The sequence below is a fragment of the Lissotriton vulgaris genome, chromosome 8 (assembly GCF_964263255.1).
Source record: "Lissotriton vulgaris chromosome 8, aLisVul1.2, whole genome shotgun sequence".
Classification (NCBI taxonomy): domain Eukaryota; kingdom Metazoa; phylum Chordata; class Amphibia; order Caudata; family Salamandridae; genus Lissotriton; species Lissotriton vulgaris.
Window position 1 is genome coordinate 195,561,800 of NC_141696.1, and position 15,922 is coordinate 195,577,721.

The window sequence follows — 15,922 nt, forward strand, 5'->3', positions numbered from 1 at the left end:
TACAATGAGATGTTTTGGGCCTGGCCTTTCCTGATCTTTTTTTAGACCTTGTGGTAGGCGAGGCAGCATGGAGGGTGACTGGGTTCTGAGATGGTAGGGGTTCACAGAATAAAAATAAGATAACCGGGGGGAGTCTAACACTGTGCAGACCGGCAGGAGGAGATAGATGGGGAACAAAGAGAGTGGTTGTGAAGGTTGAAAGGAGTGTGAAGGAGCGTTTGAGGGGGCAATGGAAATGGTACCGGAAGTTACCAGGGCACACAGAGACAGCAAACCATTGGGAGGATAATGGACAGATGGATAGAAAACTACCAGGAGCTGTAAGGAGGGGCATATAACAGACATGTTGGGGCATAAGAAGGAGATCTGGCCAAAGAGAAAGGTAAGTGGCTAGAAAAGCAAAAGACGGAACTTAATTATAAAGGATTTGGAAGTCGGAAGGGGCGGAAAGGCGAGTGGGTGGAGGAAAGAGAGTAAACACATGAACATAAGTAGCAAAGAAAAAGAACAGGGCAAAAGGTGTGTACAGACAACACATTAGCTGCTACGTTGTAAGCAAAGAGATCTGGGCTTACAAGCTCTTCCTCGCTTGAAAACAAGCCACAAGAATGCAAAGCACCAGACACAGACAACATAGTGGAAACAATATTCATATCACGACAGTTAGGACACAAACTATCAATTGCTAGAGAGTAGCTATCATTTACCTCGTGTGCAACAAGACATAACCTGATGAGAAGACTCTGCTGGGCTTTAACTCCCTCCCACTTTATGAGGCAGATTACACTTTAGTGAAAGGATTTTTTATATCTCAGGTAACAATAAAGCAAAAAATTACACACACAGCAAACCAAGTCATAAAGCCAGTAAACAGTAAGTTCCCTGCAAAATAATGGCACAAAACCAAGCCACTGAGAAAATATTTTTAGAAAACACATGAAAGGCTAGTTGGCACTAACAGAAATAGAATAAAGCATGGTTTTCAAGAATTACATCAACTGCTCAACGAGTTTTACGTTTTATTAGTGAGCTTACCTCAGCAACCTTTAAAAACTCTGAAATCCTGGTCATTCGAGTTAGGAATTTCTTATAGATGTCGAGGCCTTCTTTGCATTGTGTCTTTTTCATGTCAAAATACTTTTCTAAAGAGAAAAGATATCGTCAATAAAGAATGTAAGATCAATATGAACCGAAGAGGGACTTCACCACCAAAAAATAGACAGCACAATCAATTGAAAAGATCACAATTGTTTTCATTTTTCTGAGAATCAAACATTTTGTATGGGCTTTGAGACCTCTATAAACATTACTTCAGATTATTTGGCATTACAAACAATTTACTTAGTCCACAATACCCTATTCTGTGCTGCAGCATGGAGTGCCTCTGTATCTCAGTGTCTCTGTAATAAGATATCTCCTAAGGTGAAGGAAAGGCATCAGGCTCTACAATGAAAGGTCTTTGAGGATCAGGTTTGCGTATAATTTGAGCACTGGAGAAGACATTTCTCAAATGTCAGGAACGTTGTTTTTTTTTGTAGCATTCTACCAGAGAAACAAACATTCTTTTTTGTCAGTTGGGTGAGGGGTAGTACAATGCCTGATAAACACTGCATAAATTGCCTACAACAGTTGGCAAAACACAGGAACCTTTGATATCTTTCACTGTTTGAGGAGTAGGCCAGTCTCTTACAGGTGAGACCTTACTGTCGTCCATTTATATTCTTGACTCTTCAGTCAACACCATAAAAAAGTAACTTCTGTGAATACAAAGAAATATTTCTCTGGCTTTCAATATAGTGAATTTTGTGTCAGTCATAGGGAACCTGTGCTCACATAATGTCTGTGTTCTTCCAGAAATTAGGAAAATACAAAATATAATTTAGAAAAACCATCACCGAGAAAGTCAGGAGATCATGGAAGATGTAATTTATGCTGATAAGTGCCAATGGCCTTGCAAAGACTAAACAGCATTGCATGTATTGAGCAGCCTCGCCACTGTGGTAAAAGACACCTTCCACTCATCACCCTACCGCATTCTCACCAGAATAAATGCTCCCGAAAGTGAGGATGGTAGAAATCTTCAACTGATCTAACAACATAAAAATAAAAGAATGTGGATACCGGTTCGGAATGGTAATTTGGTACTGTGCTTGGTAATCAGCACCTATGTCTTTACTCACCTTAAGGTTTAGGGCTGGAAAAAAAAAAAAGATTGGGGTCCCTGCTGAAAAGGGGCAATGCCTTCAGGACTTACAACAGATAAATGGATAAATTGGTCCATATGGAATTATGGACCTTAGCACGAGCACAATGGAGCACTGATATGGGCAGAGAGGTAATCAGGTGTTGGTTTCTTCTTGGCTTAAGGCATCCGCAAAGCAATGATAGGAAGACGGTATAAGACTGTTCTTCTGGGATCTTGAACGGTTGTATCACCAGCACATTTTTCCACAAGAAGAAGTACTTCCCACAATGAGGATCTCTATAACAAACCGGTTTCTGTGTTTTTTCTAGAATTGTGGATTCTGGATCAAAACGTACCCACAGCACAGGAAAAGGATGGAGCATCTATTATATCAAAAGATCATAAATCAACATGACCTATGGAGATGGGGATAACAACCAACTCTGCGATCCTTGCTGTGTGTAAACAAGAAGAAATTAGCATTAGGTGTAGCAGACCCCTTGGCTCGAAGGATGCTCTTGAAGGACAACCTATCACTTTTTCCTAGATGATAGGGGCATTCTCACAGGAAAAGTCCAATATGCACAACCTCTCCTTCCTTATACGTTGTCGTTCATCCTGTGAGAGTGATTTCCGCAACTGCCCAATTGGCATGGATTCAACACTTGTTTCCACTGAGGATACTCTACTGGGAACCACAGAGAATATCCTTCTACCTGGTCATCCATCTCACACTTTCTTGCGTTGTTGTGCGCCCACCTGAAGAGTTCAATCTGTTAATGCTATAGAGAAGGTAGGCTGATTCATGATGAAGAGAGAGTGCTTCAAATCTTCAGGTAAGCCCTGATCAAAATTATTTGTAGATGCAGTCTGGTTTATCTAGGCCATTTCAGAATACAGCTGGTGGAAATGGGTGATATAACTGATTAACTCATAATGCCTCTTGGAGCTATTTCAGTCCAGTAACAGAATCTATGATCACTAATATCATTGTCAAACTAAAAACTTCTGCCCACTCCAGAGATCTTCTCCCCGCCCTTCTGGTTCAAAAACTTAAATCTATCATTGCCCCCATATGGACTAAGATTATCAATTCTTCTCTGTCCACTGGATGTGTCCCTACCTCCCTTCAACTTGGTCAAATCTCGCCTATTCCCAAAAACACCACAGCTGACCCCAATGATCCAAACAACCTTCGTCCAATCTCTAACCTCCCATTCCTCTCCAAAGCCTTTAAAAATGTGTCCTATTACAACTAGAGAAACATATTGTCTCCTTCAACCTCCTTGATGTCTTCCAGTCCGGCTTTAGAAAGGGATGCAGTACAGAAACTGCTATGCTTAATATCATTGATGACATTCATCGATCCCTTGACAAAGGAGAATCCTCAGTACTAATCCTTCTTGACCTCTCATAAACCTCAACCAGTCTCACTCGGCGTCCCTCAAGGATCCATCCTCTCCCCTACCCTATTCAATCTGTTCATGCAACCACTCACCCTCATCCTCAAACATTCTAATATCAACTACCACCTCTATGCTGACGACACCCAGTTATATTACAAAATCAAATCTCACAAAGACATCCTTCCCCTCAATGAGACCCTGAATAAAATTCAAACCTGGTTCCATCTGAACCATCTCAAACTGAACCCCAAAAAAACAGAAATCATAATTTTCTCCCCTTAAAAAAAAATTATCTTCCCATTCAACTTTGGTTAAATGACATCAACGCTCTAAACTGCCCTCTCTCCACCTCTAATTCTGTCAAATCCCTAGGCATCAGTATTGACCAGAATCTTAATCTCATCCCCCACATTAAAAATGCATCCAAAAGCGCTCTTTTCACCCTTCTCCACCTTAAGAAACTTAAACCTTTTATTCCTGCAGAAGATTTCAAACCTGTTGTCCAATCGCTGGTTCTTTCCAGGATTGACTATGGCAACGTCACTTTGGCTGGCACCCCTAAAATCCATCTTGCTCCAATTAAATCTGTCCTCAGCCTTGCTGCTAGACTCATCTCTGATTGTAGAAAATTTGATCACATCTCCCCCGTTGTAGGAGGGTGGATACCTGACTATGGTTACCCCAGATTTTTTGCCTTGAGTTTAGCTGGTTTTCGACTTAGTTGGCCTGGGACCCTGCTAATCAGGGCCCCAGGCTATCTGCTCTCTCTTAAAATGGACTCCATGCACCCTAGGTGCATAACCAATTTGGTACTGGACACCTTGTCAGCCCCTGTACAGTGCACTATAGGTGCTCAGGGCATAGGTGCATCCAAGGCCTACCAGGGGCTGAAGCATATATTTTGCCACCACTGACTGGTACTTAAATTGACACAACTGGCTGATCACTCAGCTGGGGGCAAGGTGGTGTAATCACTCCTTGCTTAGATATAGTATACCTATATCTAAACCTACATCTGGACACATATATACCTATAAGTCACTCCTATGGCAGGCCTTAACAATCCTGAAGGCAGAGTGCTTGGTTTTATGTGAGATGGTGCTCTAGCATGAGCTGAGCCTGTCTGCAGCTGTCGGGACCAACTCCCTTAGCTGTTCCGGGATATTGCCATACCATATACTCTTAAGTGCATTATAATCCTCGCGGTTATGTGCTAACTTTGGTTTGGCTTTATCAAAACATGTTGTGTAAGGTGTCATACGAGTTGGAATACTACCCCCTCGCCAGTCCTGGTGACGGGGGTAGCATTCCAACCCCTCTAGAGGGAGAAGACATGTTACTTTGCAAAAATGTGGTTAATTCTAACTAGAGCCTCAGCATCACAAAATGGATGCTGCTGCCACAGACACAAGTCTGACCTCCTACTACTGACCGAAACTTGGCAGGGGAGGCCTGGACAAAGGGTTTCCTGTTGCAGGGAGGTGCAACACCTCCCCAGACAGGAGATAGTGTATTGGGCAGGGTGGGTTGAATGAAACTAGACACTGCCTGGGGAGCACAAGGCTTCCCCTTGCATAAACCAGTCAAACTGGTTCTGGGGCACACCAGCCCCAGTCCTGGCGTGAAACTGGACAAAGGGAAAGGGGTGTAACCACCCCTCTCCCTGGTCCCACACATAGGAGGGACCTTCCAGGTGATCCAGGCCACAGATTTGGAATAAAGGTGGGAAAAGTGCTCACGTACATCAGATTATCCTGACTGAAACTTTGATACAGAACTCTGGACCCTTCGAATCCCACTCGAAGTGGAAGACTGAAGAATCTCCCTTGTAGTCAAGGAGTGACCACCCTTTGCAAACAGGCACCATCCAGCGCCTCACCGTTTGCTTTGTTGCAGTTCCCACCGGAACTCGAGCGACAGAGATCGACAAGACCCAGCTTTCCCGCCTTCCAACAGCCTGATCCACAGTCCCAGCGAATCTGAGACCCGTGGAGGCGACCTGAAGCGTGGGGCTGGCCATCTTGGAAAAACCACGAAGTGCTGACCGTGCAGCTCCCGAGGCTCCCCGACGCTGTGCATTGGGGTTTGAGAAGCCCCAGCCAAGAGCAGCTTTTGCACCAAAGCTACCCCCTCCACACTCACCGAGTGCTGAGTGGGGCCCTTCTGCATTTTGCTGCTCGACGCGTTGGTCCGGTCGCTTGCCCGTTGGCTAGTGGCCCCAGTACCGACAAACCTTTGAATTTGCTCTGCCAGTCCGGTTGCTCTGGACTGGCCCTCGCTCCCCTGAAAAGGAGCACCCGCTCTGACCTTGCTGGTCCGAGTAAGAAGCGATCTTCGAATCCTGCGTGGGTTGCCTTTGCCACGGCTTGTTAGCTCCAATCCGGAAGCCGACACCGCCGACAGAGAGAGCCTTCGTGGGACAGTGCGTGTTCCACTCCTGGACATCCTCGGTGCCCCGGAGTCCACGTGGCAGCGGAGACAAGCTTCACGACAACCACCTGATTGCGCCCGACATTGCCTGGTTCCTTCCTGGTTCCACCCTGGTCACTGCTGAGTGACCTAGACTCTGTCCCCTCTGCTTTCAGGTACTCTACATCTTCGATCCACCCTTGGATCCAACAGGACACTTCTCTTCTGGACGCCTGCAGCATCTTCATCTCCAGGCACCATCAGACTGTGTGACGAAACCCGACACACTTTGGCACCTATGCACCCGCTTCCTGTGGGTGAGGTAACTCGTGAACGTCTGTGCTCCTGCATTGGTATTCACCTCTAGTGTCTAAGTCTAAAGTTTGGTAATTCTAGTCCAGTCGGAAGACTCCTTTAACAGTAACTTTGTAATTTTTACGCACCATTGACTTTGCATTGGTGCATGCGTGTGCTTTAAGCGCTGCACCAGAGTCCTGCTGGCTTTTCCCGACTTCACCACTGCTAGTCCCGAATAGCCCCAGCGATTCCCAAGGCCCCAGGCCTTACCACTATTCGATTAGTGATACTTATACCACTATTTTAGTATATGGTTTGAGTGGCCCCCGGCCTCATCCATAATTGTGCAACTTTCATATGTTTAACTGTGCTTTTGTTTAAACGCTTGTGCTTCTAGACTCATAAAGAGTATAGAGGATTATTCTGAGAATAAATACATATATTTTTATAATATATAACTTGTGTGGTGTCCTTTCATTTGATATTACAGGATTGCATTTGGTAAAACAGCTGGCTTCACATGCCCTCTTGAGTTTAGCCTGAAGGCTGCTTAGTCCATGCTACCCCTAGGATAGCTTGTCAGAAGGTTGACTTACAACCACCACCATAAGGGATTGTTTGGACTGATACAAGGTGCCCCCAGAATTGGAGACATCATATATCAGGCCAACTTCTCACACCCGTCCTCAAAAATCTCAAGTGGCTCCTAATAGAAGGTAGATCCACCTATAAGATTGCCTGCATCACTCACAAAGCTCTCCACCAAAACACCCCTTCCTACCTTGCAGCAAAACTACACAAAGCAGGTTGCTCTAGATCCCTGAGGAGCACAAACTCCCTTGTCCTGATCCCACCTAGACTAAAATGTCAAAAGACCCAATCCCGTGCGTTCTCTGTTAACGCTCCCACAATCTGGAACTCTCTCCCAAAAGATATCCGGTGCAAACCTCTCTTACCTTCTCTTCAAAAAAGAACTAAAAATACTTCTTCTCAACAAATATTGGGGTATCTAATGTTACTGACACTGTACATGTTCCAAGTATTGGGGTTTCTAATGTTAATGACACCTTACATGTTCACTCTCTCCTCTATTATGCACTCCTCTTTACTCCCCCTCTCTATGCCCTCATACTCTTACCCCCCCCTCTTCACCCCCCTCTCTCTCCTAACTTTGATTATTCATTTCCATCTTAATTTCTATCTCTATTCTCTTTGCCCCATTAGACATGCAGATTACACTATCATTTTGTAACTTGTTCTTGCTAAATTTTTGGTTTATTTCATTGTTTGTTTTCACCTGCCTTGTAAAGCGCTCTGATACTCTTGGGTCCAGTAGCGCTATATAAAACCTTTGAAATAAATAAAATAAATAAAAACAAAGTGAGTAAGCCTGAGTCCGAATCCGGTTTGAACTGACATTTCCCAAAAATGCTGCTGGACTGAGTACTTCACTAAACAAGGGGTATTCCTGTTAATCAAAGGAGTTGGCACAAGCAGAGTTGAGACAAAAAATATCCATGACTTAAACTGATCAGTCTGGAACACGTGGACTCTGGACAAAAAATGCAAATTGCACAGTACTATGGAAGCTTGGAACATATAGGACATCTCTATTTCTTTTCTGGGGGGTGATCATTTGAGTACCCACTGGCGCCCTGTAACTGCCTATTTTGAAAATGTGGCTTACAATGATTGGCAAACCCAAATGATTTACTATAGAGGATCTTGATGAACTAGGAACATGCCCTCCGGTAGCAGGAAGTGCCATGATTTCATTTACTGAACCCAATTACAAAAAAGACCTTTCAGGCTTGGTGGTTTCAAGATACAATCGGCTCTTGCTGCAATCTATTGCATTGGATTAACTTCTGAATCCATGATAACTTCGTTACATGTTGGACCTGACAAACTATCACATACCGGAGTCCTGGATAAAAAGCTGTTAGTAGTTGGATGCAAACCCAATGCTGTCTACGTCTAGATACAGAGTGAGTGAAGCCAATCTCCATGTAAACAGACTGTGAACGAGGGAGCTGGATGGAGAGAAGAGATGCATTCCACTTTCTGTGGTTGCTATGCAGAGAATGGTGGCTTATACATCAACGGAAATAGAAGATGTGTGATGGTTAGCAATAGCCCAGGTTCATGTTTTTTAGTAGACCATGGTTTAGCGTAGGTATTTGTGATGGTGGTAAACAGCCCACACATGGAAAGAGTCCCAGCTCACCCGTTGGAAGTCCAGAATTAGTTCAGTACAAAACAGGTAAGGAGTACCAGATTCAAGGTTTTAAAAAAAGAAGGGAAATATGATCATGTACCCCCCATGTGTCCCTAAATAACCAAGGGAGCCAGATAAGGAGAAAAAGAAGAAGCTTGCAAGAATGTGAAGTTGTGGCTAACTAGCATCAGGAGGAACGCCCAACAACTGCTGTTGTCAGGCAAAGGCCCAGAAGCTGGTCTGCCATCTTCTACATCCCTGCCACCAGTGCCCCAGAAACATTTCCAGTTGACGTAAATTCGCCCCCTACATGTCGTCCCTCTAGCGTTAACTGAACCAGTCTCCATGCCACTGAAGAGCCCTATTGTGAATTATTCACCATGTGATAATCTTCTTGCTGGATGATCATGAGAGTTCAACAAAGGCATGACAAAAGCCAGCACAAAGGTATATATAGAACTACTGACTACTATATAATAGTAACAACACAATAAAAAACACATTTTAAATCAGATTTTAAATATTGCATTCTTGAAGGTGTTTCAAAGACTAGCAAGGATGCCACGAAAGATCACGCAAAACACCAGCCTTCTAGTCCTAAAGGTTCCTTAATAAACCTACAATATACCAACCAACCACAATGAATGGAGAAGCCTCTTCCTTGGTCTCTATGAACCGCTTCTGGGCCTCACTAGGGGTATGCGGTGTCATAGGATTACTGCTACACAATACAGTCCCCCTTTCCTTTGATTACATTCAAGACCAGCTATCATCCATTTAAACTTTGCAAATTAAATTGAAATTCAAGATATTTTTCAAATGTTGCAACTAAACGAAAATTGCACTGGTTTATTTACAAATCTTTTCTCATGAGTAAGTGCATCGTATATTGGGAAAATCATGAGCAAGTCACATGTATGCAGGGAGCAGGTTACACCTCATCACAGCGAAAACTTTTTGAATGCGATCTCTTTTTTATTCAGTGATGTCAAGACCTGGCTATCATAGGCAGTGACAATGACTGCAGCCTGCAAGTAACCACACATTTTATTTCTAAGCAGTAAAATACACGGATTATCTGTTTCGTGACCTGTAATCATGTGTTTTTTCTTGTTATTTTACCCACAAACAATACTTCATACGGTAATAGCCATAGGTAAGCATGGTAATGGGAGAAAGGGGTGCAAATGCGGTGTAATGTCAGAAAGCAAAATGTTCTATATAAATCTGTAAACAATGATCAATTATTTCAAAAGTCAAGCAATGCAAACAAAAGTGCTTTCTCAAAACCAAAAAAAACAAAAAAAAAACAAAGAAATGATTGTCGCTCCAGGCGGATGAAATTAAGCTACATTTGACAAACAGGATATTTACGGGAAAAAGTAGTTTGTTTTAGGAAAAACAAGTATGATGCCAGTAATTGTTGTCTGGATTTAATTTCGATGATATCTTAAACAAACATCTCAACTCTCACACAAGGAAAGTGGCAATTACGAAACAGAATCCTGTTTGAGCAAATCTGATCACGTCCTCACCCAGTGGGGTAACTCCGGATTCACAGACGCGGATTTGTGGACTTTTCTGATCCTAAAATACATTCACGAAGGATATTTGCCAGACTCGCAAATTTAACACCAGAGCAAGGAGACTTCATAGGCAGCAGAAGCAGATGAACACTCCCAAGCGTGTACTTATTGGGTATTCACAGACCAACTGCTTGTTTTTTTTCTACCTTGTCAACCTTCTACCTTGGTGGAGAAGTGTGGCTCAATGCTTAGAGCGGCAGACCTTGATGCAGAACGCTGGCCAGGGACCAGGGTTCGATTCCCGCCTCGGCGGGTTTCGGGCTTAAATTCCTCTGACCGGATATTCTCGCCTCAGTGCCGATTCTAAGCATGGGTCCCACGCTGCAACTCTGGGCAATAGCTTGCTTAGTCTCCACAAAGGCCCCCTGATACACAAGGGATGCCTGGTTTCACCATGGGATGCCCAGGAGTGGACACCCCACAAGGAAAAGCCAGGAGGGGTTCCCTTGTGGTAGGAGTACAAGCGCCGGGATGCCTCCGGGTCACTGTTCGCGCTATACAAATACGCCACATTTACATTTACAAAGTCAGTAATAAGTGTCTTTAAGGGGTAGGAAAGGAAAACTTCTACATTTAAAGGGGACGTACGAGAAGCAGTTGTGCCACATGAAAACATATTTTGACTGTAAACAATGTTAAAAAAAGTAAATTGTGCGAATGTTCAGTTTACCCTCATTTACCACAGCAGATTGTCTAACTATGACTGTCCTAGATGTTAAAGATTAAACCATTCCAAGGAAGGAAAGGCTGGTGGTCATTGAAGAGTGTCCGCACTGTCTGGTGTGAGGCTTTGCATGGTGGAGAACACACTCCAATACAGAGCCCTAATGACTAACAACATTTCCCATCAGGCAATTAACTTTTAAGTAGACTGGTGATGCCACTGTCATCTTGGGTATCTAGATATAGAGGATGTTGCATCTCTGCAGGGCAATCATGATACAAAAAGGACCTTGCTAAGCAGCTCAAACAAAGAACAGGTTCTTCCTCTGGTGTTGTTTGTATGACATTTGGGACTGCATAAAAGTATTTTGGAAGTCAAGTCGCTTTGTGAGTTATTCTGGACATTTATTTTGAACTAATCCACAGGCTTAGATTGTTGCACTGCATTTAAGATTTATTCTGTGCTGTAGAGGGGATTCTTTGTTTGGTCTAGATGAGAGAGAGAGATGGTCATATGGATGTAATAACCTATTACTCACTCTACTACTCACTCTCTACTACTCACTCTCTACTCTCATCCTCTCTACCTCTCTCCTACTACTCTACCTCTCTACCTCTCACAACCTCTACGCGCACATTTATATATATGTATGTGCCACCTTTTTTTGTGCTTTGGTTTTTAAAACATAAATAAAACGCATTGTTATTTGCAATGTCAATAGCTCAAACTCGTGTAAATACGCGACCTATTGCATTGCAAATGCAATAGGTCTCGCATGTGCGAGAGATTAAGCTATTGGCATTGTAAATGACATTTCCATTTATTTGTCTGTTTTCAAAACGAACACATAAATAAAAATGTTGTCATTTACAATTCCAATAGCTCTAACTTTTGCAAAGGCGAGACCGTTGCATTGTAAATGTTTGTTTTGATTGAGTTTAATTCATACAACAACAAAAAGATACAACATAGTGTCATCATGAGTGCTGCATCACTTTATGGAACACACACCACATTAGTTCGTTATGACATAACAGAGAGTATTAGAGTAGTACGAAGTGAGTAGAGAGTAGTAGAGAGTGAGTAGTAGAGGGTGAGTAGTAGAGAGTGAGTAGTAGATAGTAGAGAGTGGATGTTATATCCTATTTACTAGTATAACATGTACTCTAGCCCTGCTGCCTCTAGCTGCTCAGCCAGAGTGTGACTTGGTCTTAGAATGTTGGTGTGCCTGTGATGAGTGGAATGCCTGGGTGACTGAGTGGGATGAATGTGGCAGTTAGAGATGGGCTGAGCAGCTAGGAGGCTGCTCCTGGTGGGGCTGGTACCACACTAGGCTTACTGGAGTCAAGACAGATGTAAACTGAACTGGAGACTAATAAAGAAGACCTAAATATACATCCTGGCTCCTGGTGTCTTTCTACATAGGACACAACATATTTTTGGCAACAGGCAGACTTGAACCCTAGAGACTCTTGGTACAGCAAAGAAACAAAGAAACTAAGGAACTACAAGAGAAACTAAGAGATCATACAAGCAACTAAAAGTATAAAGAAGGTATTTCCAGGCAAGCCAGCGCCAGCCCCACCAGTGTCCTTCCTATGGACAGCCCCAACGAGCAGTGTCACCACCAACTGACACTACAGCCTGGAAATACTACAGCTACAGTGAGTTGGAGGAGTAGTACAACTACAACCGATTATAGTAGAGAGTAGTACAGAGTGAGTAGAACGTAGTTGAGAGTAGTAGAGAGTAGTAGAAAGTGAGTCGAGAGTGAGTAGTAAAGAGAATTAGAGTAGTAGAGAGTGAGTAGAGTATTAAAGAGTAGTAGAGAGTATTAGAGTAGTAGAGGGTGAGTAGTAGAGAGTGAGTAGAAGAGAGTAGTAGTGTGTCCACTGTCAGTGTACAGGTGGACAGTCGGTCAAGCACATCACCAGGTTGCACATGAGTTTAGCATGTCACCAAAAACAGGATTGTGCAAGGGGTTAAGTACAACGGTACATCCTCTTACAGTCTCTGCATGAGATAACTACAGCATCACACCCTCCTACGGGATTCAACAGTGGGTATTGACGTCACCATACCCTCCTGGGGATATTACAGATGGTTATAACGCACTTCACTACAACCTCCTACAGAATAGAACAGTCAGTGGGTTATTATGCATTTTGCCTCCGGCAGCAGGATTATACAGGGGATTTAGTATACCCTCCCGTATGATTTACATGGAGTTAAGCACATCACTGCATTCTCCATCTAAATAGTACAGGCCATAATACATCACCATACCCTCCTGCAGCTTGTTTATTTGGCTATGTGCATCATTACTCCCTCCTTCAGGATGGTATTGGGGGTTAAAAATGTGACATAAAATGGCAGGATTGTACAGGGGTAAAGAATATCATCGTGCCCTCTGCGAATTTTGCAAGGGGTTACATTAGTTCAATACATTTTGAAACGTGGTGGTGAAGTTCCACAGAACAGTGCTATGGTGCACATCACCTTCACCTGCAGGAATGTACACAGATGGCTATGTGGCTGCTGCGCAGAGTATATCGCCACTTATGTAGCCTACATATCCTGTGCATGGGCTGAAGAGAAGCTGGTGCAAGATCACAGGCCCACCGTGAGAGGTGGGGGGGGGGGTGTTAAAGCACTAACCGGACAGACCGCCTGCACTGAAACATGCATTCTATCTAAGCACATACTGAAGTGCTTTACGTATGCTATACATGTGACATGCCATGATAATAATTGTGAGCCAATCAAATGTTACTAATGACACCTGCTAATAACTATATGTACAAGGGTATTAGTGCAATTGTGAATTGAATGGTGCTAGTAAGACACATTCTAACTAACCGTCTTGTAAGAGGCCCATTTAATGAGATATTTCATTACACTTGTGTGATATAACCTTGTGCTCAGAATCACCCTGGAACCCGATGTGCACTTCTGCAAAGAAGAATTCGCTATTTACACGGCGTTGAGGAACAAACATGGCATCCCCGGAAACTCCCTGTGTCCCTCGTCGCACTCAGTAACAATAATAAACAGCACTGCGCACTGTGGTCATCTGCACACATCTCATGCATGTATATTCATGAGTATGTAGTGTTTGTGTACTGAATTAATCAAAAGGGAATGGACACTGGTGTCTACTAAACCTTCGGTTAGTCTTTGAAAACCCTCATAGACAGCCTGATTTAGTCGATGCGGTGTATCTTTTATCCGCCCCGTCAGGCGTCATGGCATATTCATAGGGTAGTCAAATAACGTGCGGTATGCCTGCCTCACCCGAGGCTACCTCTGGTCCAGGTAGAAGTGTCCAGAAATAATAGGAAAGGGAAAAATATAAAAACAGTGTGTCACCAAAAAAGAATTTTTAATGAAAAGGTTGGCACTGTTGTTAAAAAATTCGATATATATGTAATCGGGCAACTAGATTACCATATATCTATATATATATGGATGCGTCAACATGTTTCAGCTCTATGAGCCCAGCCGGGTCTGTAGAGCTTTCGTCAGGACAAAAAGACAAAAATACATACACAGAAGGTACTTACACAACAGGGGGCAGAGTCAGCACAGGGACTGAAAGCTGGTCCTCGTGGCAAAGACCACTCCTAGCGACTCTTCACTCCTGTAGAAGCCTCTAGGAACGCCTATTAAGGTGACTGTATAAGAAATTCCATAATAGCTATAGAACCTGCACAAGTTGTGTAAGTACCTTCTGTGTATGTATTTTTGTCTTTTTGTCCTGACGAAAGCTCTATAGACCCGGCTGGGCTCATAGAGCTGAAACATGTTGATGCATCCATATATATATATAGATATATGGTAATCTAGTTGCCCGATTACATATATATCGAATTTTTTAACAACAGTGCCAACCTTTTCATTAAAAATTCTTTTTGGGTGACACACTGTTTTATATTTTTCCCTTCCCTATTATTTCTGGACACTTCTACCTGGACCAGAGGTAGCCTCGGGTGAGGCAGGCATACCGCACGTTATTTGACTACCCTATGAATATGCCATGACGCCTGACGGGGCGGATAAAAGATACACCGCATCGACTAAATCAGGCTGTCTATGAGGGTTTTCAAAGACTAACCGAAGATTTAATAGACACCAGTGTCCATTCCCTTTTGATTAATTCAGTATCTAACTAGGGGAACTGAATGGACCTTGAATCCTCTTCCCTCCTTTTTGATAGAAGTGTTTGTGTACTCACAGATTTATTTTAAATAAATACAGTGCTGGCAGATTAGCAAATGGTTGCCAGAATCAAGGCTGTGCACACAGTATTTGTAATGGTGACGATAAATACGGCTGATAAAGTCTCTGGGGCGCCCACCTCAAGCAGAGGAAGCTAAGACGACGTGACTTAGTTCAGTGTATGTTATGTGCAGATATGGGCGGGGGCCTACCGGACTCCCTGCTCGCCGCGGCCCTCAACCCTCAGGTATGTGCCCCCCCTCTTCCTGGGAGAAGAGGCGTGGGGGTAGTGAGAGTAGTGGACAGTCAAGAGTTTCACTCAGATCACTTGACCGAGGCAGTAACCTCACTCTCATAGTAAACATTCCCACCACTAATCACTCTCAAGGGGGCCAGACATGGGTGTGGGAGTAGCGGGTGGGGAGGAAGGGAAAATAAGGACACGCAGGAGGAGGCAACGAGGAGCTCGAGGGAAGACACACACGAGGGAGAACAATACAGGACGAAGGGATACGCAAGGAAAGGAATACGGGAAACAGGGGAGGGGACACGAGGGAGAGGAGGAGGAGCAGGGGAGCTTGAAACGAGGACAGGGGAGACGGGCTCGGCATGACTTGCTGCTGTGGTAAAAGCTTTCTTATCTTCTTTATGGGGTGAAACAGAGGGCCCCATAAAGAAGATAAGAAAGCTTTTACCGCAGCAGTAAGTCAAGTAAGCTAGTCTGAAAAGAACGGGGCTTAGAGAGAAAGAAGAACGTCACTAGGACCTCTTCTCCAATGGCTGGCCACCGTTTAGGACGCCAGCCAATGGCAAAGAGGGGCAGGGCTTAACCTTGCTAGTGAAACTCTCTCTACAGTATTAAATCTCGCCAGCTCCACTGCGCATGTGTGCAGTCTTTCTCAGGCCGAGACCTAAAAATAATAAGTTACACATGGCATG

At 43.7% G+C, this 15,922-nt stretch overlaps 1 protein-coding gene across 7 annotated transcripts in view; it reads right to left on the reverse strand.

The window, feature by feature from the left end:
* Nucleotides 1–15,922, reverse strand: part of PICALM (phosphatidylinositol binding clathrin assembly protein) — a 495,196-nt gene that overhangs the window by 224,748 nt on the left and 254,526 nt on the right. For all 7 annotated transcript variants that reach the window (XM_086933969.1, XM_086933970.1, XM_086933967.1 and 4 more), the window contains exon 7: nt 1,036–1,142. In XM_086933969.1, the coding sequence (XP_086790095.1) occupies nt 1,036–1,142 (107 nt within the window). The remainder of the gene's footprint in view (nt 1–1,035; nt 1,143–15,922) is intronic.